Here is a 27,075-nt window from a genome sequence, read left to right as displayed (position 1 = left end):
CTAGTTTAAATAAACCTAATCCTCACACAAATATTTTGTTAAAAATAACATAATACATTTTTTTTATTATTTGTTTTATTCTGCTATCTGGCTCACTTGTAAAAGATGTTTTAACCTCAATGTGACTTTCCTAGTTAAATAAAGGTTATGATGAAATTAAAACATTTCAAAAACATGACCCATATGAAAAAATACTGTAGTACATTTAGTATTTAATAGTAAACTGTATATTGAAGTAGTACAGATTAAAATAAATAATTCAGAAATTTGATAGTTTACACAAACGTACACTGCAGTATTTATCATGTTGTGTCTCAAAGTTTTTGATGTTTCAGAATATTTGTTCATTCATAAAATGGTACATATTGTAAATGTAACCACGACAACCAAACCTTACATTGGGACTTTTATACATAAATGACATTTAAATAAAAGTTTTTATGGAAATCATAACGTTGCTGGGAAGGATCATTGCTTGTGTTTTTTATTAAATTGAGGACACCTTCAAAAGTATGATCTTCAGAAATGAAGCTAAATACATTAACATTCAATTATTTGTGTGCAAGTTATTAAGCCATTTGGTGATCATGTTTCTACAAAGAGCCAGTCATACAAAATCAAAAATTTAGGCATAAAGCTCAAGTTTATTAGAGTAAAGTTGACAGCTTTTGAACACAAAGATCAGCAGTGTAAAAAAAAATATAGTTGGTTTAACTCAAGTGGCCAGGTTGCCTTAAAATGGAGTTGAGTTGACTTTATTAGTTATTAATTAACGTTAATAAAAATCAAGTTGAATTAACTCAAAATTAAGGCAACCAGGTTACTATAAGTTAAACCAACATATTTTACAGTGTAACAACCAATAACCGTTTGAAACCCCTACACCCAAAACTCAATATCCTTGATCATCTTAAAGCTGGTAAATCAAACCCTACCTGGCAATAAGTAACAGTTTAAATGCCTAGTTATTTTTATCAGCTCAAGTGTGCTAAAGTGTGTTTTTAAAACACTCTGAAAGACTCAGTTTAATTTCATGCACATACTAACATGCTATGAAAGATCAAAAAAGCTTTGTAACTTTCTTTTAAGTGCCACATAAAAAGACAAAAAGTGACTGATGTCCACTAAGCTTGATCAGAAGTGCCTTAATACATTGATCCACTACTAAAATTAACAGAAAAAAACAAATTCAAGTCATTACTACAAAAAGACCATATCCTTTTCCCAACACCTGCTTTGGAATACAAAAAAGTGCAAACTCAAACAACACTCAAAAAGGACATTTTGAAAGTAACCCGAACACCAAATATAAAACACAAAAGCATGACTAAATGAAACCATAACTGATTGTCCGGAGTAGGCCTACTTAGTCTTGAATAGTAACAAAGCAGAAAAAACACACAAGAACAAAAAATACATAAATAAACTATGGGAAACACTGTTCCCGATAATTTGATCCACGCTGTAGTGAAATATGAGGGTCACTGCCCTCGATATATACACGCTGGTAGGCAAAAACTACCATCAAACACTTCACATTATGGAAGACACTGCTCCCGATAATGATTTTACAATAGAAATATAAATGTTACAAAGAAATGCTTCGTCACAGAAATGCTCAATTCAATATTGATTCGCTCAAAATGGAAATTATTTTTACCAATTTATTTTGGTTCCATAACAACAAAAATAAGCTTTTTTATAGTAAACTGCCACCATAACTCTTGAATGGTTTATTAAACGGCATTATTTTGTTTCCTACATATTTAGAAAAGAGGAACTGCATTAAAATTATATTTTTGGGGTGTATTTCCATGCGTAACAATAGACATTTCTGGTGACAGCTGTTGGTAACATGCATTTTATTTCTGAAGCAGATGCTGCTTTTAAAGAATTGACAGTATAACCGTCACAATTATGGAAGGCACTGCTTCCGATAATAAAAAAAACTTTATAGTGAACACTGTCACTGATAAATAAATAAATAAGGTTCTCAAGCACTGCTAAACGGGTGCAAAAACATCCCGTGCAACAGTTTGGGGTTAAGGTGCCACTGCCATTCAATTTTCACATAGCAGCAAATGTCAAATTTCTCAATATGCACTTATGCATCAAACTTGATAATGCGGGTCAATCAGGAAACCATTAACTTGGGGTTGGCAGTTTAAACCTTAAAATTTGGCGAAGGAGCTTCAATAAATGATAGTAGACTCCATTATCACCGTGATGAAATAAATGATACAATATATGAAATGTATCTTTATATATAGAGAGAGTTACACAACTTCATATGATTAAAGAATTTGAATTCATTAACCATATCTATGCAAATTTGTGTATTTCAAAGTCAAATTCATAACTCTTTATATTTAGCTGTCAAATAATTCATTTTGTACAGTAGATATGCTTGTTCAAATGTAACTAGTGCTTAGTGCTGTACTGAACTCAAATCAAGGCTATTTGGTAGCAGTGGGTTTATGTTTGTTGTCAGTTTATCGAGACACTAAAAGCCAGGTTTGTTGTTGTGATAGTGAAATACATTATATCTCATTGTCTAAGGACCAGATGTCTCCAGCCAGGTCATTTGCACAGCCCTGGATGGTCCAGGTGAGCAGAGCAAACTGGTTTAAAACCTTGTCCATGTCCAGGGTAGCCTCGCCTTTGCTTACATCTTTCAAGTAGGTTTCCAGGTCTGAGGCCGTTTGCCAACCGTTACCGAAGAAGACATGGCGGAATGGGACATCTCTTGGAGAGACGTAAGGAGAGATCAAATTATGCTCCACCTGTAAAGAGATAGACGGGAATATGAAAACACGACTTTAATATATCAGTGCCACCTGCTCTATTAAGATATGAAACACAAGAAAGATGTAAGCCAAACAAATGTATTACAACATAAATGACGTTACCTTCATTATACGGTTATTAATGATACGAGACATCTCCAGGTCTTCCCGGTCACTGTTTCTGATGTAGTTTTGTAGGGAGAATGCGGCACGACTATAAGAGCCCTTTGCGGATATCAGCCACTGCGTTGACAAAGTCTCACTTTTACCAAGCTGTAATAGTTTTAAAGACAATTAAGAAACAAAAAAGTTATTTTGCAGACACTTGTAAAGATACATATAGTAGTAAAGATATATTTTTATATTCTAGTATATATCTTGTTATTTCTGTACGTATGTATATTTTTTGTGCACACAGCACTAAATGTCTATTGTATTGTGTCTATAGGCAAGTGACTTGCACACAGTACTTATAATAAAGGACTTTGACTTAAAAATGAAAGGCATCACCTTTTTACGCTTCAGGTCATTAGTGCAATCAACAATGGCGTTGACACGTTTTCCAATCTCCTCGCCATACTTGGTTACATCCAGTTTAAGAATGTGGTCGTGAACAAGGCGAAGTGCTATCTGCCCAGCCACCTGGGCAGCAGCCATAGACACCTCACCCAATTTCTGACCAGTCGTAGTTTTTAGATGATCCTCATCATCCAGAGCAGTTCCAAAATACTTGTAGTCAACTGGGCTTGCCTGATGAATGAAAAAGTCAGAAAAAAATCAGAATGCAGAATGGTAGGCTGTCATCTCTAAACTTTGTACACGCTATAGCTTAAAAAATAAAAACGTTTAAATTATAAATGTCCTTTAACTCTTTCCCCGCCATTGACGAGATATCTCGTCAATTAAGAGAAAACGCTTCCCCGCCAATGACGAGATTTTCCGTCTTTCCGCAATACCGCTATTATCCACCAGGTGGAACTTCCGCAACTTTTTAAAACCGGAAGTATTGCCCTATGGCAAGCTGCTGCATGTCCGTGTTTGTTTTAAAAATCGATCTGAATGGATCTCTATGAAAAGTCCGTCACAAAAATTGAATTATTTTTGCTTTTTGCTCAAAATATGGTGTTTTTGCAAAAACCTACCCATATTCAAAAGCTGATTACAAAAGAACCACTAAAGGTAGGAAAAAACGGTTTTTTTTGTTTGAAAGCAGAGGGTCTGTTCTTTCATTTGGTATATTGTATGTTTATTTATTTAAAGAAGAACATTTTCTGGAAGGCATTAAACTTTGGTGAAAATCATGAAAAACGCTGGCGCTGGCTGGCAACTTTTTTTAAAAACGCTGGCGGAGAAAGAGTTAAGCATACGGCTAAAATGAGATGCCCAAAAAACAAAAACGTTGCAGTTCCTGAATGCTAAAAAGCGCATAAAAATGTGTCAAATAACATCAACCCATGACAAACATACAGGGGCGGTTTCCCAGACAGGGTTAAGATGAATCCAGGACTAGGTCTTAGTTATTTAAGGACATTTAAGTAGTTTTTACAAAAAACTATTCTTTCTGGTTCTCAAATCTGATTGACCAAGAGGCGTGCGATATTGTCCTGATAACAGTAACCTCTTCACCGTTTGTATTATTCCGCCACCTACTGGTTATTTTAGTATTAGTGAATAGAGGTTCTTTAAACAGGCTCATCTCTGAATGGAAAAACTGCACGCACACACACACACAGATACGCTGTTTTAAAACCCTCTCAGTGCGTCTCATTAGTTCACTAGCTTGTGAATCCTAATCAGAAGTGATTATCCCGTCAAAGATCAGCGCTCTAAGATGTAACGTTAAACTAGTGGAGTAATGTCACATCGTGTGGACAATTAAAACTTGGAATGAGGAATGGAAACAATAATTTTCTCTGGAGCGATCTCTCTCCTCAGAACGCGAAAACACAGTGGAACCGCAGGTATGGCACTGCAGCTTTTAAATGTGGATATGGATCATTTATTTTATCATGACATGACTATTAAAACATGTTATGAGAAAAGAAAAACATCTCTCTGACACTTATAAAAAAACTGTTTTATATAGTACTGACAAGAACAAAGTCTATAAATAAGCGAGTGATCGTATCACGTTAAGATTAAATGGGAAAGCAATAGTAACATTATATACAAGTATAGTTTTATTAACTTTTACCTCGCGCCAAAACAATAACAACACAAAAGACACTAAATATGAATAAGAAAACAAGTAATAGTTTCATCATGACACCAAATACTGCTGATTTGATCTTATTTTTGACCATCAAACACAGACAGGGCCAACATCAGAGCCAGGGAATCCCTGTCAGAGATGTAGCCCAGAGAGGGCGGTGGTCAGCGGGGCGAATGAACACTGACGTCAGCTCATGCTCTGGTTTTATCACGCACCGAATCTTAGACAGCCAACGACAAGCAGTAGCAGAGCGACGCGATCTCATTCATTTCAATGGAAACCTGGCGACTTCCGGCGACACGAGCGAAAGTGACCGTTGGCGACCATATGGGCACGTCCAGCGACGCGAGAAAGTTAAGAAAAGTTTAACTTTATGCAAATGCCGAACGACTTTCGGGAGAGACTACCAATGAGAACAAAGCAGTGGAGTTCACGTCATCCTTCTCTCGTCAGTTACTGGCGTGGATGGTACTCATTTGTTTATGACAAGCAGATTTAGAAACGCCTCATTGAAAGAGACGGGCGACACACAGCGATAACGTCGCTGGCTGTCTGAACGAGGGGTTACTAAGCAAACGTTCAAACAGGCGCTATCTTTACTAATCGACTGTAGATTTGAATATTATTCATATATATTCTTGACTGAACTAATCTTAAAACTACACCTTGTGACCAAGAAACTGTAATATTAAGAAACGGCTATTCCGTCCATTGACTTATTAGGAGATTCAAAACAGCCGAAAGTGTTACCTGTCATTCTGGCCTTCAAATCTGTGGCGGAAGAAAGTAGTTCCCAAACAAAGAGGCTTTTACAATAACTCTGTTTTTGTTTTCTAGTTTTAGTTTTTTTAAACGTGTGCCGTCGAACTGTTGTATAAAAGCAATATCGCTCTCAGAGTCATGTGATATTTGTTTATATCGTCACGGCTGTGATTGCCTCCGCCCTAATCACGGCCGTGACGATATAAACAAATATCACACTCCTACTCAAGCGATATTGCTTAAATATGTCAGTGCAAGGTGTTTTGAAATTTAAGCAGTTCAAACATGCATTATAGTCTGTGGAAACCGTCCCACAATGCCTTAAGAAAGGCTTAGATGTTATAAAGTGATGTAACGTTCTTCAACACTTACCCCAGTTGATGTAAAACTAAACGATACAGAGGGGATTCCAGAGAAAGCCAGAAAAGGATATGCACCATTTTCCATCTCCATGGGCTTCAGACTGAGCACAAAATGACAACAGATGAGATTAAAGAGCTTGCACACACCAACGACATATCAAAAGAATCTATGCAGATTCACTCACACAGATGCAAATTCGCTGCCAAGTTTCTGGAAAAGACTCCGAGAATTACCTTGATACGAATAAACTGGATCGTTTACCTTTCAAAGGGAGAAAAGGGATTACTTATTGATAAACCAGAAAGCAAGGCTTCACATTGATGTGTGCCTGCTTGTACAAGATACACAAAAACACCCCAGAAAAACTCAAATTCCATCTCTATCTCCATTTTCCGTGTAAAGACTACTTAAAACAGAATCAAAATAATATTAAACGCTTATTTGTAACTCCCTTTGAATATCTCCTAAACTAATAAATAAAGTGAATCGCGCAAAAATTCCTTGGTGCTCTACCTTCTCCAAGGTTTTCTGCAGAAGAGTGTGCAACAAAGGACTAGCAGATGCTTTGAAAGAGCTCCCACCTGCAATGTAAACAAATTGAGATTTTATAGTACGGTCTATAAATGCTGTTAAACATACATTTACTAATGTAAACTTTGGTCACATCCACATTTCACTAAGTTACAGTTAACTCACCAGTAACAACTCCATCCAAGCTGATGTAGGTGAAGGCTTTTTTGTCCAGTGATGTCACGTAGCCCTGCGTAACACAGAACATAGCATTGAAAGTTTTAAATGCATTCCAAACAATGTCATCATTTCTTCACCCCAAAGGGTCTGTGATTATATCCACACCATTCCTACGCCCCATGACGCTTTGCGCAAATTATGGGCGCAACTTCCGGTGCAGACCATTAGCTGTAGTGGCTCACCAGAAGTTTTACCCATATGAGCTATAAGATGGCAGCGCCCGCATTTACGTCAAAAATAGGGTGGATAAGGGAAAAAGTATTTGACCCCTTCCTGATTTGTTTTTACACATTTGGCAATTAAATGAGTTAGAACATCAAACAGATTTTAATATATATTACACAGAAATATCCCAAGTAAATACAAATTGCAGTTTTTTTCTTAATAAAAGAAAAAAAGCCATCCAAACCAACTTGGCCCTGTGTGAAAAAGTAATTAACCCCCCCCCCAAATAATCACAATCAACATACAAACCTCAAGCCACTCAGTAAGTCCGACGTTGCCGTAGTCCCCTGCGGTCCAGCTGGCAAACACTATGCTTCTCTTGGGTCTGAAACCACCTATAGCGAAAAGGTCAAAAAGTGAGTGCGCACCCCAACATGCACTGCCACAACAGTAAAGAACAAGTTGGTGGGAGTTTACCTTTCTTCATCTCCGAAAAAACTCGCGCAAGCTCCAGCAAAAGACCAGTGCCAACTGAAGACTTGGCAAATCCGGAGCTCATCGAATCTCTCTGTGCTCCAATCACAACATATCGATCTGCGGGATTAAGAATGCGTTTAAGGCCATCAGATGTTTAGATACAAATGTTCATTCAAGCAAAGCACAACGTAAGGCTGTAACTTACCAGCGTCCACGAACCCTTTGATGACTCCAAATACGTTAATGATCCTGGTATCAACAAGTACATTGTTGACTTCTACGGTGATTGGACGGTCAGTCTCACTTCCAAACTTGTAATTGGAGAAGCGACCCAGAAAAGAAGTGGGGGGAGTTCTCCCACCCATTTTACTGCAAGAAATGTCAGGCTAATGATTAAACATGATGTTTCAAAAGAGGGAATTATATATTTAAGGTTTAGTGTATGATTTATCGCACTAATAAATGTCGCAAAAATGTTATATTTAACTGGTTTCTTTGTGGTGCTGGGTTTGTTTGAGTTGCTCAAACAAATAAAGCAATGTTACGATAGTGCCACAGTTTCAAACTAAACTGCATATTAACCTGGGACAGGATACAGTACCCTACTAAAAGACAAATAACACAATTCAAACTTAATGTTAAATATAAACTTAGAACATACTCAAAGATTTTTTTTGCCATGTTAGCAGTGATCGTCTGTGCAAGAATGTCAGGAAGACCGGAGGACTTCACAGGAGAAAACTGGCCGTGAGAAAAGGATGGGAATCCTGGGGTATAAGGATCACCAGATCCCAAGTGGACCTACAATAAACAACCAAATAAAAGAAAAGTAAACAAACAAAAAGCAGTGAAAGAAATTCAAAAGCAAGCATGACCAAAATATAAAGCCACTTAAACACATGAATGCCATAACTTACGTGACCATAAAGTTCAGTATCTGGAGTTATGTCATAGTCAGCTGGGTCTGGGTAGATCAGAGCTGCTACAGCACCTTTACTTGCAACATTTGCAACCTACAGAGATGACAAATACATTAAAGGCTAGAATAATGTTTTTATTCTAATTACTGAGCTTGGTAGTGTGCAAATAATACTGTATGTAACATTGCGAAAAAACTAACTTGTTAGTACTTGTGTCTTGTAAACATTTTTAAATCCAAATACATTTTCTTGAGATGCAAAATTCTTAAAAATTAATTTAATTCTTCAAAGAAAGAAAAAAAAAACGTAAAAGATACAATGTATATCGCATACTTCCGCATTTGTCCACAACACTGTTGTCATGTGGTTTTTACGTCAGTAAAGGCGTGAAGAAAGGGTAACGTGAATATTAACGTCATTGACCCCGTGTCACTGTTTAGAATGGCAATTTTTCATAATTTACAAGTAGTTGAAAACATTAGAGATATTCATAGTCATCAGCTGGACAAAATAAATAACACTGGACTAGTGGTTTTGGGGTATTTTACTGCAAATATCTTACAAATTGTACTTTTAATTCAAGTTTTACCTCTTTATTAAGTACTCCAAGGCACAATGTGTCATTTTCGCTGCTAGAGGTCGCATACAAAATAAAATCTTTGAAGCTATGAAGAAGCATGGTAGTTGCAGTCTTTAAATCAAGTAAAGACTCAATTGAATCATGTTTAAGGATAATGTAATGAAATAATTTTACCTTTGTTTTAAAATAATATGCTAGATGCTACCATACTACTTTGCATGTGACGCTGCACAGATAGATCAGTTATGATATGTCACAAGAGCGATTCAACAGTATAGCGAGAGTGATGGTACTAAGTCGTCATAGACGCCAATCGGTGCGTGCAGTGCTTTCCTTCCTAACTATATTGAGGACAAATTTGCAAACATTTTTTATAGACGTTCTCTTTTAAAAACTATAAAATATAAATCAGTGGTAAACATAAAACATTGCAAAACGTGCATTTTGTTTTCTCTACATGAATTACCTTCTGTGCCATACTGATTTTCCCAGCTCGCATCAGTACAACAGAGCCATTTAGATTGACTTTATTCTCGTTCACAATCACCAGGTCCTGCAGCTCACCATAGTTAGCATACACGACTCTGCCCTGTAAGAGGAAGGCATATGTTTGTTTGTTTTATTGGCTGTTCTGGCTTCATATAAATTTAGAGTACAGTAAAATCAAGCTTCAAAAAAATGTAAAGGGAAAATCAAAAACCCATTTAAAATCAGCATTTAATAACCAATTGACTCTGTTATAAACAAAAACCCTTAAACATCTTAAAGCATTAAACGCAGTTATTTTGTGATTGTTGTGGGCAAAAAACCTTGATCTTGCAGCATGTTTTCTTAAAAATGTAATATGGAATATGTGGGACATTTATGCAATTTTCTGCAATAAAAATTGTGGGAACTTGTCAAAATTGCGTGAACTTGCAAGTAACTGTGTGAACTTCCAAAAACTGTTTGCAGCTTTTCATTGATGTTCACGTCGCGTAATAACGTCACTTCCTAACATTCCCATGACAATAGGAGATGTGACTATGCATGTGTGAAGTAAATGCAACATTTTTCAACTTTCTGCTAAGCTGTATATGCCTTATTGCTACGAAAAAGCAGAGATTATGAAAGCATGAAAGCCCCGCAGATTTTGCAAGCAGAAATCTGCAATTTATGCGGCGAAAGTGCAGCATTAAAATGCGGCCCCCGCATAAATATGCAGATTTTGGTTGATGATGCATTGATAAATGTAAATTAAACTGCATCAAATGATTAAAAAATATATATTTTAATAATAATAATAATAATAATAATAATAATAATAATAATAATAATAATAAACAGTATTAACAATAAAACAGCAGGATTCATGCAACTTATGTCAAGCATGCAGGAAGGCATACAGCTTACCTGTTGACTTCCTGTTTTACTGTAGGCCAAGAACCCTTTTGGACTCCCAATCTCCTCTGAATCATAGGATACTTTGTTTGTTTTGCTGTATGAATGAAAAGATGAATTTTAAATAGTGCATGCAAATTTAGAGCTTCCAAGTCTATAGCGGAGTCCTAATTCGAAGGCTCCGACCTCCGTAGACTACATTTCAAATGTGACTGCATTGACATTAAGGGTAGTAAGGCCGTCACAATTTGCTTAAAATAAACCCAAAAAATAAAACGAATGGATCCTTCACAGCCTAGGCTATCCCGAGATTCATTGTTCGTCACAGTGTAAGGACGCGATCGTTGATGGATCTAGCCTTCAAATTGGGACACAGCTTATGTGACATTTCTGGTCATGGCTCCGGTCATTACTTATAAGCCAGTGGGCTTTAAGACATATAACATGTGACCCTTTCTTTGAAATCCAAGTCTCAATTTTATTATGAGATTAGGAATATGATTTTACTTATTGACTACACATACATTTCACTTTTTGACACGGCCTTACTCAGTCAATCAATATTCAAGGATATTTCAAGTTTGTATTTTTACAGAATATTCTTTATGTAGGAAGACTTTCTCATTTTTCTGTAGAAAACAGAAAATCACAAAAAATGACTTTAGCTGGGTTTTTACAGACAGGGTCACATATGTTGTGTGGCGTTTCAGGAAAGATCACTCACTTGACAGGATACTGTAGCTTTACAAAGTGTTCATCAGTCCATGGGCTCATATTCAACTTCTCGAAAAAGTCATGGATTTTGTCACCTAAATTGTTATCTTCAGATGATCCTGCCATACCCGCACCTGAATACTCACTTAATGAAACAACATTCAACATTAGAAGAATTACAGTAAGATAGTACTATTGCTGCTTGATTATGGGGAAAAAAAATCACCACAATTATTTTGCCCAGAATTGAGATCACAGATTTTAACACAATCACACATTTAAGGTTCTTTATTTGTATCAATCAAAGATTAGAAACTAATGTCTTAAAGGGATAGTACACCCCCAAAAGATATTATTTATTATTACCCTCAAGCTGTTTCCAACTGGTTTAAATGTCTTTGTTCTGCTCAACAATAAAAATATTTTGAAAAATGTTTGTAACCAAGCCTGGTTACTTTATAAAGCTTTGAAACTATTTGAGGGTGAGTAAAAAAATAAAACTTTTTTGTGAACTATCCCTTTAAATATATTAACTCTTTCCCCACAATTGGAGAGTTATTTTGTCAATTAAAAGAAACTGTTTCCCTGCCAATGATGCTTCTCTGACGTTTTTACGAATCTGTAATTTCGCTATTATTCACTAGGTGGGGCTCTTACCCAACTTATTAAAACGAAATAAAAAATAAAAAACATAGAAAACTCGGTGTATGTTTTGTTCATCGTTCTGAATCTTTTTGAAGAGTCATTTTCGTCCATTATTTTTGTTTATTTGTTTAACTCTTTCCCCGCCATTGACGAGATCTCGTCAATTAAGAGAAAACGCTTCCCCGCCAATGACGAGATTTTCCGTCTTTCCGCAATACCGCTATTATCCACCAGGTGGTCCCCTTCCGCAACTTTTTAAACCCGGAAGTATTGCCCTATGGCAAGCTGCTGCATTAAAGATCGCTCTGAATGGGATCTCTATGAAAAGTCCGTCACAAAAAATGGAATTATCTCTGCTTTTTGCTCAAAATATGGTGTTTTTGCAAAAACCTACCCATATTCAAAAGCTGATTGCAAAAGAACCACTAAAGGTAGGATGAAACGTTTTTTTTTTTTTTTTTTTTGAAAGCAGAGGGTCTGTTCTTTCATTTGGTATATTGTATGTTTATATATTTAAAGAAGAACATTTTCTGGAGGGCATTAAACTTTGGTGAAAATCATGAAAAACGCTGGCGCTGGCTGGCAACTTTTTTTTAAAACGCTGGCAGTGAAAGAGTTAAAAGCAGAGGGTCTGTCCTATCATTTGATATATCGTATGTTAATATATTTATAGAAGAAAGTTTTCTGGAAGGCATTTTGTAAATATCACTAAAATATGCTAGCAGGCAACTTTTCTAAAAACACTGGCGGGGAAAGGGTTCAAATACATTCAGGATATAACTAAAAAGAATCATATATCATTTAGAGATATAGTACCTTATTATGTCCTCAAGTTTTTTAGGGCTCAGCTGATCATTCAGAAGTTTAACAACATCACTCCAATCCATAGTAGACTCAGGAGCCTCATAAACCCGTGGAGCTGAAGTCTGTTCCTTAGTTACAATTGGGGTGCAGGGGGCCATCTTAGGCTTACGTTGGACAGAGTAGCCAATGAGTGAACCTGATAAGAGTACAAGAAATATTATAAGTACTGTTTCTATCAAGTGTATTGGGCAATAAATAAATTATTACACAGCTGTTGATTTTGATTTCAAATTAGATTAGATGATTTGTCTTTGTCATACAATTATTTTAAATCAACATTTTAACCAATGTTTATTCACATATAATTTACATACTGAAATACATTCTGTAATAAAAATGTAACAAACATTTTAAGGGCCATACAAGACCCCACAGAAATCATTCTGTGTTTATCTTACAATAAAATCCATTCCCTATTCCCTAAATAAGGTATATTGGGGAAAGCAAATCACCCAAACAGAAGATGACCAGTAAAACAGCGACTAAAACAAAAATTCTCCATTTGTTCCATGACCCCGGATGAATGGTAGGTCTCATGTACGTCTCGGGCTGTACGTGACCCTGCTCAGCACCATCCATCTCCTCTTCTTCAGTGTCCACAGACAGGTTCACCTCCACACGGCTGCTCTCTCCATCAGGATTTTGATTAAAGCGGGTGTATGAGCGACTGTTTACCTGTAAAAACAAAACAAATACCATTACATACCTTTATTACTGTAACTAGCAGGATTTAGATTTCAGATGAACATATACACTTAAGAACTTACGATTTTAGAAAACTTCATTTTTGCTTGATCGACTGCCCCAGCCATTGAATCTGAAATGCAAGAGATTGGTCTTTAGCACCTGAGGTTTTCATTAGACTCCCCCAGACAAAGAGCCCTTTTTGAAGTCTCTGTGAAATCATAGACACGGCCCATAATGTTCAAAGTCTAAGTGTGTTTTGATTCAATATAAAAAGGCCAGTCTTTGATTCGTTGAACTACATCCAAAAACCAGAGCCACCCCCTACTGTGGCTCCACGGCTAGTTAAAGGCTGATCAAAAATGATAATAATCAATACAGAGATTACATAATGTTGAGAGTTTGACATGAGTCAGACTGGAGGACGGTTCCAAGTGTTTGTATAGATGACAAACAGTCACCAAAATGCATGCAATCTCTATCAGGTTATCATGATGTGCCAAATTCTCACAAGCAATGATGGGTAAACGTCACAGTGGTAAAACCGTAAATAAGGGTCTTTACATACACAAAATAATTGGATATCTGTCAAAAATGAGATGACAATAAACTGGCATTGCAGAAAAGTGCATTTACATCAGATTTGGAGATTTTGGTGGTTTCTTGCAGGCAGTGACGTCACCACCTATAGTCATTCAAAAAGTCTGTGGGAAATCTATCCGAAGCAGCACTGCAAAATTCTGGGAATTTTAGAAACCTTCCATGGAATCTACATGGGAATATATTGGAATTACGTTCACAGATGATTTTGGAGGTTTCTCACTGACAGTAATATCACCACCTATAGTCATTTTTGTCATTCAAAAGTAGGGCTGTCACTTTTCGTTCGAAAATCGATTGCACAATCGATCGGACCAACCAAAAAAAGTTTGGAAAACGAAAATAGGCAATCGATTTTAACCAAATATGTACACTATTAATTTTACAAGAATTAAACAGTTAAAAATATAGATGTAACAAAACTCACAAACAAGCAGAAAAAGAAAATAAAGAATTCCGAAAGTGCAGTAGGTGTGCGAAAGCTAGACAGAAAATACCCAGCAATTTTACGCACCTATAGTTTCACGCTTTCAATCGCTGCATCTAGTGTTTTGCAAAGAAAATGGAGGACAACGTCAATAAACCTGTGCAACACGAGAGAGCGTCGAAATTGTGACCATACGGGAGATGATGAGTTATGACAAGGAGCCACCCTTGCGAGCTGATAGTGACCCGCTTTTGTGATGGAAGATTGGCAGTACGAAATACCCCCACCTTGCGCAGCTGGCAATGAAGTACCCGAGTTTCCCTGGGGCATCAGTGCGGTCGGAGTGCGTCTTCTCAACAGATGGACATATAGTGAATGAAAAGCGCTCTGCTCTTGACCCCTAAAATGTTGATCGACTGGTTTTCCTGACCAATAATTTGTAATGGCCCTAGTCTTTTTGCGCATTTCATTAAGCCTGCCTAGTGCCGCCTAAGTGTCGGTTACGTTTAATAAAAAAATACACATCATGTTCTCAACTTCAAGTAAGTCTATTTAAAGTTTCATTTTTGAACAGTTGTTTGAAATGGATCGAATCATTATTTAAAATAATTTTTGAATTGCCTAAATCATAAAAGCAGCCGGTTGAAGCCTGCAGTAATGTTTTTCATTTATGGCAGCAGTCCACTCTGCATATTTTTTTAGAGAATGTTGCACTACTGTTGCTGTTTTTTATTCTGCACGAAACTTAATGACAATGAATAAGAAATATTGCTGACTTGTGCATTTCAGGCGATCTCTTTACATTTGTCTGTTATTTGGCTTTGAAAATGGAAACGTCTTTTAGACATGGAAAATCGATTTTACAATCGATTCAATGAACACTTATATATTAAAAATCGAAAATGATTTTTTCACAAAAGTGACAGCCCTATTCAAAAGGTCAGTGGGAAATCTTTTAGAAGTAGTATTGCAAAATTTGGGGAATTTTAGAAACCTTCCATGGAATCTACATGGGAATATACTGGAATTATGGATCACAGATAATTTTGGAGGTTTCTCACAGGCAGGAACGTCACTACCTATAGTCCTAGTCATTAAAAAAAAAGTCGGTGAGAAATCTTTCAGAAGTTGTGTTGCAAAATTCCGGAAATTTCCATGGAATTTAGACATGAATATATTCCAACTGTGGTTCGCGGATAAAGGTAAGTCAGGTGTCAGGGTAGCTAATATGTTTGTATGTGATACAGTTTGTTTAAATTACCCAAAAATGTACAAATTATTTTATTTAATTCCTTAAGTTTCCAATTTGAAATATTTTCTGAGCTTTCCAGCCCTAGAAAAGCTATATTGTTATGTGTCCTCACATGTCTGCAGAACCTGTAAATGTAACAAGTTTTGTCGAGAGCAAACTTTTATGTGTTACTTCACCCTCACTTCCGTTTTTAATGTTCGTGTTTTATATGTGGAGACATGCACACATAAAAAACTCACAAGAAAGCATGTTAAAGCGCTTACATGTAATACAAAATCGGGGAATGGGCAGAAATGTATCCTTGTCAATCTGATTTTCCCCAGTTAAAGAAAACTGTTTCACACGTTTACATGACCTTACACATTATCAGTTTTTTAAGCAGAATTGAAGTAAGACTGCATGTAAATGAACCCAAAAAGATTTTTTGGGAAACGCATGTGCGTGTTTTCAGAGGTTTATTGAAAATGTCAATACAATTGAACGTTAAAAAAGCAGCGAATGTACTAAAAGAGTTAATACTTTCAGGAAGGCTTTGAGCAGAAATTTATATTTTATCCTCTCGGAGAAAATTGTAAAATAAAATACCACAGCAACTTTTAATTATGCGAGTTTGAATCATGGCTTAGTGCAAAAAACTGTTTCCCAGACAGAGATTAGCTTAAGTCAGGACAAGGCCTAAAGAAATATAACTAGTTTTAACATACATGCCTTACTGAAAACATTACTTGTGTGCAACACAAAGGGCACTGATGTCTTTTAAGATATGTCAGTGCAAGCTGTTTTTAGTTTGGACCGCTCTTACATTATTTTTGTCTAGGACTATTCTAATTCCTGTCCGGGAAACCGCCCCAAATGCATAGATACCACATGCTTAAAAGGAAGTGGCTGCATTTGGTTAGAGTAAGCTTTCCGGAAACCACAATTGGCGCCCTTTTTACAACCAGTTTTTCAATCCTAAACAGCATCCAATTTAAGGACAGAGGGGATAAAGAAAATAAGTTAAGACTTGCTGGAGAATACAAAACATGAACGAGTCAAGACATTTCTACATTTATACGAGTTAGGCACAATTATAAATAAAGACATTACTGCGGAACAGAGCCCAACCCTTACTGATAAGACTTTAGCTAAAAGCATTTACTAAATGCATAATTGTACACCCAAGCTTTATGTTAGCCTAATTTTATCTGCCATAGTATTAAGTGAAATAACACCAAAAGCAGCATTATTAAAAAACGATCAAGAATGTGCTGTAGGAAATTAAATACGAATGAATTATAATTATGATTTTATACACTGGACCGTGACACGTTCCAGATTTTCCCAATTAGACTTGACTGCATGGACATCTTAGCCCACAAAGCATAGCCAAAGTATCACACTGAAGATAACAGTGTGGTGTGATGACAGGAGTATATACTTAAGACATGTGATTCACAATGAGACATTCAATTCAGCATTCAGGAATGTTGCTGCATAATGATTTCTATTGTAAATCTGATTATAAATACTTGCATAGTACTAAATCCACTGTTACACATGGCAGATTTTATTTTAAATGTAATACATTTTACAAGGTCAAACGGAAGTGACATTACAAAACATGCAGCTGTCACTTACGATGACAAACTATTTTAAAAGTTATAAAAGTTAAGAATTGTTATAATAGTCCAGAATTTAATTTATTAACAAAAAAAATCAATTATATAAAAATACAATAATGCAGTTTATCGGATGACATCACATAAAGGTCAAAGATTATCAGTACTTCCTGTTTGCGTGCACGTGCAAGCACGATGCTGCAAGAATACGTTCAATCTATACTTTTTGTGATAAGGAAAGCATAAACCAGCAACAAAAAGTCACAAATACTATTCATTTCTAATACTTAAAGAAGACCTAAACATGACTGCTGTGATATCAAAGCAACTGAACAGTATGAAGAAAAATGCAATGGACGCGTCCATTAACCACCAACAAGGTGACATATCTTAAACTATAAACTTGCATGTTTAACAGTTATCTCGCCTTATTTCTAAATTCAAATACTAAACAACCCGTATTAAATGCTCGCTTCATGGCATCGGTTTACACTGCTCGACATCCTCATTCATAGATCTGTCAGATTAAACATCGTCCTACAATTTACAAATACTAATTTATAAAAATTCAAATACACTTTGGGGAGGAATCGTTTACTTACCATTCAAACAAGAAAACAAATCCTTTCAATAAATATTTCTTATTTCTCAGCAAGTATTAAAGTGAAGTTAGCAATTGCTTAAACCACACGCGGTCGCGATCAGCCACACCAGCGGTAATGTTCTGCACGCACACACCTCTTCTTCTTCTTCATTTTTTTGCCCGTTGCATTCTGTGGGCACATCGCCCCCTACTGTGCTCCCACATGAACAATACTGTATTACAGTATTTACTACAAAATGCAATCCAATTCATAGATACTATAGTTTTTAAACCTCACGATCGTAAAAAATTAAGGTATTTACTGTATACTATAGTAAATATTACAGTATACTACAGTATATACACGTGGGCTGTTATGCAGTAATTTCTTTGAAATTATATCTAAATCCTTGCACGTAGCCTTATATGTATTGTATATGAATCCTGTATATTTCTTTAAGCCTCTATTTAACTCATATCCAAATCCTTATTTCTTCTAACACCTTTATTCCCACATGAAAAAATATTTTAGTATTTACTGTTTTAATAAATAGTAAACCTACTAGATACAATACACTAAAATGGGAAGTTTCAATAGTTGGGTAAACCATTGGTTTAAATTTAAATACATTTCATTTAAATTGATGATATTTTGACAGGGTTTTTTGTGTATATAACTTTATAATATAATTGCTTACCGTTTCATGTATTTCCATTTGTATGAGTTTATCTAAATTATTTAACTTAATTTAACCTAACTTATTTAACAGGCTACACTGTCAGAAACAATTAGCCCCAAATGTCACTGACACTAATTTGTACAATAATTTATAGATATATGTAAACAATTGGTACCAAATAAGGTACTCAAAAGTGTATTTTTGAAAGGGTACCAGCACATGGACTAGGGAGTATTTTTTTACTTCCTTATTTTTTCTCAAAGTCAACTGCCATTTTATCAACATTTTTGCATGTTTATTCTGATATACACACATGTTAAAAGTGACTATTTCTTGCATGCAGATAGTGTTGCCATATCTGCTTATTATAAGCCACCATGTGCTAGTTGTGGAAGATACTTTCGTAGATCACAAAGTGGCTGGTTGTAATATGCACACATTTACACATTCTGTGGTCTTACAAATAACTCACTTTTGCACAGCTATGTCTAATTATTATGTAGCCAAAATACTTAACCATGAACTTACCTTGTTGTTTGAGTTGAAGGTAAAATCCGAAGTGAGAGAGAAAAAACTGACAAAACCAATGTGAAGGAAGTGAAAAATAAAATCCCCTCTAGTCACGCTATGCAACTAGTGCAGATGTCTTCGGTACATGTGGGAACATGACAATTCATGGGAACAATAAAAGTTTATATTCACACGTTTCGGATCTTATGATATTCCAATCATTACGTTTTTTTTTTTTTTTAGATTTTCAAATGTGCATTGCCTACTTTAAAATGTTTTAAATGGGTATGGGTAACTTTGACCTTTGTTATCAAATGAAAGCAGTGTTTTTACTACATATTTTTGTTAGTAGTCTCTTCAAAGGCTTTGTTGCTCTAATGGTTTTCAAGGCCTCTTAAAGATTGTGTTTCTTGCATTATAGTCTTTTGTTCATTGAAGTGAATACATCTTGATCAAATTTCAGAAAATAAGAAAACACTGTACAGTGTTCATTACAATCAGAAATTGGAATGAATGATGTTTATTTGAAAATACAACAGCAAAGCTTAACAGCAAAAGGTTATTTTATAAATTATTTATGCAATTTATTAAATATTTAATTATATCCTAAGGGGAAAAACAATTGGCTTGTCCCGCTGGCATGAACAGTAGAGGGCAGCTCTAAGCCGTTCCACAAAAGAGAACATACTTTACATAAGAACATAAGCTCAACCTTCAATTTACAGAAACCGTGGCCTGTAAAATCATCTTACAGAATACTAAACATCTAGATTATAAAATCAATTCATTGTAAAACATAGAACACATTTATTTATTATCAATATTTATCATTATTGAGGTAAGCTTGAGATAATTAATCTTTTAAGTTAAGTAACATATTCCGATATCCCCCCCAGAAATGCACAAGAAAGTACGAATAAAACTGGTATATAATATTATTTTTCTTTAGGCTAAAGTACAAAAATATAAGACTTTATAATATCATAAAACATCTTCTGGCCTCTTTTTGCACTTTCACACCAAATAGGTTTTGCCAGTCTTCATTCCTGCTGCCCGCAACCTAAAAGAAAGAGGAGTTGTTTAGTCAATAACGTTAAAAAGAAAATGTGGTATTTCAACATTTCTTCATGTTAGTGGTTAATAAGTTACTTTCACTTACTTCAGGCATTTGACTCTTTCTTGAGTCCAATGTTCTGCCGGGTCTGCGCATATTAATTTTCCTCCCAGTCTGTGAAAGCTGTAATGACATAAAATTATTAAACCTCTCAGCTAGAAAAAATATGATCAGTAACCTTATCTTTATAATACCAGGGAACTAAATCACAAATAGCACTGTAATGTGTCATAACAAAACTTATAACATATCCTATTGTAAAGCTGAATCACAGTAGTCACATTTTAACTAAACAGTTAGCATATCAAGTTTCCTTAACACACTTATTCTTTGTATGCTCATGCTTTTTCTTTACTGTCTAGACCAACACTAACCCATGATTGAATGAAATAAAATTTACTGTATAAAATACTGTACACTTAAAAACAGTGTTTCCCAACACTTTTCATGCACATTTCCAACACACGACTCTCCCTATTCAAACACACCTAAATCCAGACTAGAAGATGGGAACTTATGAAGTCAGATTTGGGAAACATCCAAAATGAGCACTGATGGAACTTCAGGAACACGGTTGGGAAATGCTGCTCTAAAAATGCCAGTTTGTTTTAATTTAAGTGTTGGATTAAAAAGGAAAAACTTAGCTGTTGGGTAAAATTAACCCAGAAAATGTTTATATTTGACCAAACAATGGGCTAAAATGACCCAGCCTTTTTGGTTAAAACAACCCAGCAATAATCAATCCCATTTGACCCAACACTGGGTTGAAAAAAAACGAGCATTTTCTGTCTATGTTTCACTCAGGATCCACCTATACTGTAAAAAGTGAAAGTTGGATAAATTTCAATTGGTAACACCTAAAAAAGGAATTTTTTTCAACTTACATTTTCTCACTTTACAAAAAATTTTTTTTTTTACTTACATTTTCTCACTTTACAGCTGGAAAGTTGGAAAAGCTTAAATATTTTAGGTGTTACCATTTAAAGTATTTTGTATTTTATTTTTTATTTAAAGTAAGAAAATCTAAGTTGGAAAAACTTAATTTTTTAAGTGTGACCAATTGAAGCAATTGTTTTAGTAGATCCAACTTTCACTTTTTACAATCTAACTTGCAAGCCCCAATATTATTATTATATGATATTATATATCGATCAGCCATAACATTATGACCCCCTGCCTTATATTTTCTCACTTTACAGCTGGAAAGTTGGAAAAGCTTAAATATTTTAGGTGTTACCATTTAAAGTATTTTGTATTTTATTTTTTATTTAAAGTAAGAAAATCTAAGTTGGAAAAACTTAATTTTTTAAAGTGTGACCAATTGAAGCAATTGTTTTAGTAGATCCAACTTTCACTTTTTACAATCTAACTTGCAAGCCCCAATATTATTATTATATTATATTATATATCGATCAGCCATAACATTATGACCCCCTGCCTTATATTGTGTAGGTTCCCCTTATACCACCAAAACAGCCCTGACGTGTCGCGGTATGGACTCCACTAGACCTTTCTATCAGAACCAACATTCACTTTTTTAGCAATTTCAGCTGTAGTAGCTTGTCTGTTGGATTGGACCACACGAGCCAGACTTCGCCAGGAGCATCAATAAGCCTTGGCCGCCTATGACCCTGTCGCTTGTTTACCGCTTTTTCTTCATTGGACCACTTTTGATACAGTTGGTACTGACCACTGCGTATTGGGAACACCCCACAAGAGCTGTAGGTTTGGAGATGCTCCAACTCGTCAAGCCATCACAATTTAGCCTTTGTCAAAGTCATTCAGATTCTAACACTTGCCCATTTTTCCTGGAAAAATGTACAATGGTCAGGGCTGCTTTAAAGGCAAAAGGGGGCCTACTCAATATTAGGCAGGTGGTCATAATGTCATGGCTCGTCTGTATATATAAAGGTGTCGAAGACACATAAGGTATTATTGCAAAAGCATGGTATGCATAAAAATAATACATACATAATTGCAGGCATGTCACATCTCCCAGTGATACCCTGGATATCGTAGCCTTTCAGTCTTCGACAGGGTATTTCTCGCTGGCTATAGGTGAGACAACACTTTGCTATAAGTAGAGAAAGGATTGTTAAGATTTATAAATACTAGCATCATTTACAAAAGCTTTAATATGCAGATGAATGAGGTTTTAGCAATAACATCAGTTTCAGTCTGCATGAGTGCTGATGCACACTTGTGCAGATTTGCAACAAACCATTGAAGTGACATTAGTGTTAATTTTTTATTTTGAATTATAAGGGTGGTACTACTATAGTTTAGACTTCCAAGGAAGGGTGCTGCTGATTCATATTCAGATAGGAATGGCCCACGAACAAAGAGGTAATGACAGCCATCTTTTGTTTTACTACTTTGCCCTCAAGCAAAGCATATGTTAACATAACACTTGGGTGAGTAATGTAGTTAGTCTTTTAAAAAAACTTAAAAAGTGAATGCACTCTATTAATCTGCCATTTTTTCTCAACATGTGTTAATAATATCATACAATTCATGCATTCAGTAGAAAAATGTAATTAAACACATTAGTATTTCACTCACCTGCCTCTGTTTCCATGATGAAGACTCCACACAAGATGAAGCCCAATGTGCAGATTTTGACAGTCATCATCGTTGGCTTTAAAAGAGCTTGAGAGAAGTGTTCTGTTAAAAGTGAATAAATCCAATCAGAGCAGATTCAAAATCCTGAATGCAGTAGTTTACAAGCGTGTTCTCATTTATACTCTTCACATGGTGCCCCCCCCCCTCATGTTAGAAGTTATTTTCACCCTCCCTTTAAATTCCTCAGTTTAGCTGCAGGTTGGTGACTGCGACACTGTCACACACAGTACAGGTGTTTGTGTGAGAAAGTAGTGAACAGTAAATTATTTCCTGCTTTCATCATCACATTCCTCTGGTCATTGGTCTGAATTGAGGTTATGCTGAACACCTGCACTCTTATATGTAAATTCTATATATTTTTATACTGTATGAGATTTCATTAATATAAACAAAAGTTTAATGACTTTTACATTTTATTTCTTAAAAAAAATCTCAAATCCCTTTTATTTCCTAAAAAAGCAATTTCAACTACACAATTTTAAACAGGTCTGCAAAAGGAATTGAATAAAAAGCTAAGAAAAATACATATATTGTATACTGTGTTCATTATATCCATCCTTGCACAGTTTTTTACAGTAGTACAAAATAATACACAATTTATCTAAGTCTTTATTTAGTTTAGAAATGTTATAACTTAGTTCTGCATTTCAAAGTCACATTTATATTTATGCATTTGGCTGACACTTTTATCTAAAGTGGCTTACAATGCATTCCAGCTATACATTTTATACATTTAGCTGGGGTCAACCCATTACCTTTTGAGCTACACTCTCAGAATAAAGTTACATGAAGGTACAAAAGTTGTCACTGGGGAAGTAACTTATAAAAAAGTACACTTTTGTACCTAAACAGTACATAAAGGTACCCAAATGGTACATAATAGGACCTTTTTAAAAGGTACCGTCCGAATAACAACTTTTTTTCTGAGAATGTACAGGAACATTAGATTTTCAGGCAACATAAAGGATGTGATATATGTGAATCAATCTGTATGATTATATCAACACAAATTTTCGATAGAAAAGGTAAAAATAAATTCAATATTTAAAATATAACTTTGGTATTTACAACTGGCCACACTTATTACAATGTTTCTAAAAGTTGCTATAGCAATTCAAAACTTTTGATAAAAATCGGTTTCTATTACTTAAAGGTAACTAGTGACCCCATATGACTCATTTATACTCATCAATTTGGCTGTATAGTACTGAGTCAGTCACTCCCTCAAGGTACATTGTAACCTTATAAATCATCTATTGTACTTGGCTGCACTTGCTAAACTTTCCAAATAGTTTTTATATTGATCAACTAATTTCACAGCATATTTTCATTATTTCAAAGCATTATGTGGCTAGATTTCACTTAATGCTTAATTTTGCACCCTAACGCACTAACAATAAAATTTTGGAAAAAGGCATATGAATTAAATACTATGGATGAATTTTTATAGTAAATGCAAAGTATTGTCATGACAAAATGAGAATGGCATGATAAAAATTGACCTAATAAATGAGATACCAACATACTGTACGTTTTTGTTACTTTAACTTAACAAATTAAGTTAAAATTTTTAAAATGTTTTTTCTAAGTTATATCTACTTATCACAAGTCAAAACATTGAATTGACTTGCATAATTAAGTTGTTTAACGTCATGTGCATTTTTTTACAGTGTTTAGATCTGACCTTTAAAATAATCTGCATAGTTTAAAATAGTTTTTATAAGCTCTGGAAAAAAAATGATGTCACATGGTCTCTAATTTTGGACCATGCAAGGCTTAAAATAGAAAGTGCAATTTGAATTTCTTTCTAAAAATAGCAGTGTGCTAAAACTAGTGTAGTCCGTCAGGAACTAAATATAGCACAAAGTATATAACACTGGGAATGTTTCCTGAATGACCTTTACCCGGCATTCCACACTCTAAGCAGCTTTCAAAAAAATGAGAAAAACAAAACATAACTGAAGTAAATAAATAAATAGGTTTACATTTTTTATAGTGTCACTGTTAGTGCAAGTATAATTTTTTTATATGCTAAGTAATAATCATTAATAGGGTTTGGGGTTAGCATGCAATTATTGTTACATGTGACGTTTGAAAACCATAAATAAAATAAAAAGAATATTTTTTTGTGAAATTTGTGCATAAAACAAGTAAAAAAATCTGCAAAGGGAATGATAGCACAATTTAAAAACAACTGCTCTCAGATCATTTTACAATTATTATATTTTTAAATAAATGTAAAATGACATCAAAAAATTATTAAAGAAAAAAAATATTTTGAGCAGTTTTGACATACAGTTTTGGTTATTTTTATCCCAGCTTTGGCTCAAAAAGGGAAGAGCAGCCCGGTGGGTTGTCATTTAACCGTTGTTTTAACCCATTTTTGGTTCAAATGTAAACATTTTCTGGGTTAACTTCAACTTAGTTGCTGGGCTCGTCCCTTTTTGACCCAATGAAATAACCCAGCATTTTTCAGAATGTAGGAAGTGAATTTATCTTGTTTAAGGACCACCCACACAATTATTACAATTATAACCAGAGACATTTTTTATGTAGCCTATTAAAGTTCAGAGGAGAACAAAAAATTATAAAATTTGCCCACTTTTGATTAAGACAGCTATTCCAAAGTCATTTGTATAGCCTGGCATTAAATGAGATCAGGTTTTATACAAAGTTGGGGGAATTCAATATCTGACTGGGTGTTTTTAAGTAACTTTAAACCTATAATGAAATATAACACCTCAAACGATTCGGAAAGAATCTGACAAAGTAAACTTTAGGTTAAGAGAGCAGGAACTAAAGACACTTTTTGAGATCTGCAGGCCAGGTAGAAATACCTTGAATTCCACAGAATCACATCCATAACAACTGCAAAAATACCAGAGATACTTTTACATCCCTTAGATACTTGTTTACTGATAGTACAATCTGTACTGTAGATGATTTTTGGTTAACTCTGGTATGTTTGCATTTTTTTAATACTTTCATAGGCTCTTCTATGTGCATCAGTGGCAAGATAGGGCCAGGATGGCACTTGCCAAGTCAGACTTAATGTTGGCCCACCCAGTCAGAACTCTTCAAAATATGTTTGTGGAAAAACAGAAGACATCACACCTTAATTAATAATCTCTTTAATAAAAATCGCTCAAATCCACATTACTCAGAAATAAATAACTATTAATATAGAAAGTTTATCATTTGCATGTGTTTCTAAACCTTGCAAATGTTAACATTCAAGCCAGTTTAAACAGTTTACACACACACACACACAAAATAAACACATAAGCGCACGCACAGAGACGTGCTATCAAAAAGCACGCAAGCACAGAATCTCTATTGACATGACACATACACAAAAATCTCTAAATATCAGTCTTGGCAAGTATTCTCATAAAAACAGTCAGTTATGTCTTAAAGTGATCGCCAACAGTTCAGAAAGAAATCAGATGTGTGTGCCAGTATGTACACTATAAAAAGTGGTGCTTAATGGCACTAAAAGCTCATAATCATAGAAAAAATATTTTCAGTGCTATAAAGCACCTATGAAGAATCATATATTGTGATATAACACCACTATAGCACAACTTATGGTTCTATACAGGTGCTACATATGGCACTAAAAATGGTTCATATGATTTCAAGCCAGTAAATCACTTTTAGTGCTATTTAACATTATGTTGACCCTGGGACAACATTTCAATCAACCAATCAGATTTCAGAAATATAAGTTTACAATTTAAGTTTAAGCTTAAGATTAGCTGTTTCTAGACCATTGTTTTTCACTTATCATGTCCCTCTGATTTTAGGGTTTGGTTATGGTTGGGGTTTAGGTTTTATTTAGAAAAATGTTGTCCTTGGGTCAACACAATATTCCCTGAGGACATCTCTCACCTGGCAAAATCAGTTCGAGCGTTTGTTTTTATATGGATCTGTGCTTATTTGGAAAATCACTTCTGTACCTTTTAAATATTGATTATATTAAATTTATAGAAAGAAGACGAAATGTTATTATTCATTTGATTCTTTTTCTGTGTCTTAATACTACCGTTATACTTTATTTGTAACTTTGTTGATGGTGATGGTCGTGGATGAATGGCACAACATTAGGTCTCAGATTTTCTTCATGGTATCTCTGTGAATTCAAAATGCACTCAATAAAATGCACCTGTGTTCGTTGTCCATATACACCTGCCCATACCATAACCCGCACCACCACCATGGCCCATTCGATCCACAACGTTGACATCAGGATACCGCTTACCCACACGACGTCATCATCCATGCTGTCGTCATCTGCCCTGTACAGTGAAAACACGCTCCCTTAAAACTGCGGCATCTGTGGCATTGTCCTGATGTGATAAAACTGCACGAGTTTTATTGTGGC

The 27,075-nt window shown here is 35.0% G+C and overlaps 2 protein-coding genes across 3 annotated transcripts; both read right to left on the bottom strand.

The window, feature by feature from the left end:
• Window positions 1-619: 619 nt before the first annotated feature.
• Window positions 620-19,084, bottom strand: tfr1b (transferrin receptor 1b). 2 transcript variants are annotated; one of them, XM_065258387.2, is made up of 19 exons: window positions 18,974-19,084; window positions 13,386-13,435; window positions 13,071-13,293; window positions 12,571-12,754; window positions 11,120-11,254; window positions 10,408-10,492; window positions 9,482-9,604; window positions 8,433-8,528; window positions 8,177-8,316; window positions 7,721-7,884; window positions 7,516-7,632; window positions 7,348-7,433; window positions 6,820-6,883; window positions 6,637-6,704; window positions 6,308-6,384; window positions 6,133-6,223; window positions 3,297-3,536; window positions 2,910-3,059; window positions 620-2,783 (listed from the first exon to the last, which is right to left on the bottom strand). In XM_065258387.2, exons 2-19 carry the CDS (start codon window positions 13,428-13,430, stop codon window positions 2,541-2,543), a joined length of 2,331 nt encoding a protein of 776 aa, XP_065114459.1. In that variant the 5' UTR covers window positions 13,431-13,435; window positions 18,974-19,084; the 3' UTR covers window positions 620-2,540. The 2 variants fall into 2 exon arrangements, with proteins under 2 accessions (XP_065114459.1, XP_065114458.1); XM_065258386.1 differs by lacking the exon at window positions 18,974-19,084 and adding an exon at window positions 17,785-17,925.
• Window positions 19,085-19,742: 658 nt separating this feature from the next.
• On the bottom strand, window positions 19,743-22,815 carry ccl20b (chemokine (C-C motif) ligand 20b). Its single transcript, XM_065258406.2, has 4 exons — window positions 22,632-22,815; window positions 22,041-22,143; window positions 20,115-20,192; window positions 19,743-20,015 (listed from the first exon to the last, which is right to left on the bottom strand). The coding sequence occupies exons 1-4, from the start codon at window positions 22,699-22,701 to the stop codon at window positions 19,970-19,972; spliced, it is 297 nt and encodes a 98-aa protein (XP_065114478.1). The 5' UTR covers window positions 22,702-22,815; the 3' UTR covers window positions 19,743-19,969.
• Window positions 22,816-27,075: the final 4,260 nt, after the last annotated feature.

Source organism: Paramisgurnus dabryanus, chromosome 22 (genome assembly GCF_030506205.2).
Source record: "Paramisgurnus dabryanus chromosome 22, PD_genome_1.1, whole genome shotgun sequence".
NCBI classification, from domain to species: domain Eukaryota; kingdom Metazoa; phylum Chordata; class Actinopteri; order Cypriniformes; family Cobitidae; genus Paramisgurnus; species Paramisgurnus dabryanus.
This window is presented reverse-complemented; position numbering and strand designations above follow the sequence as displayed.

Coding starts and splice junctions, on each gene's coding strand:
- tfr1b (XM_065258387.2), bottom strand. CDS start 13,430: ATGGCTGGGGCAGTCGATCAAGCAAAAATGAAGTTTTCTAAAATC. Junction 7,633..7,720: donor CAAAGGGTTCGTGGACGCTG/GTAAGTTACAGC, acceptor TTAATCCCGCAG/ATCGATATGTTGTGATTGGA. Junction 6,705..6,819: donor CTTGGATGGAGTTGTTACTG/GTGAGTTAACTG, acceptor TTTACATTGCAG/GTGGGAGCTCTTTCAAAGCA.
- ccl20b (XM_065258406.2), bottom strand. CDS start 22,701: ATGATGACTGTCAAAATCTGCACATTGGGCTTCATCTTGTGTGGAGTC. Junction 20,193..22,040: donor TGTGACATGCCTGCAATTAT/GTATGTATTATT, acceptor ATGTCATTACAG/CTTTCACAGACTGGGAGGAA. Junction 20,016..20,114: donor GAAAGAGTCAAATGCCTGAA/GTAAGTGAAAGT, acceptor TCTTTCTTTTAG/GTTGCGGGCAGCAGGAATGA.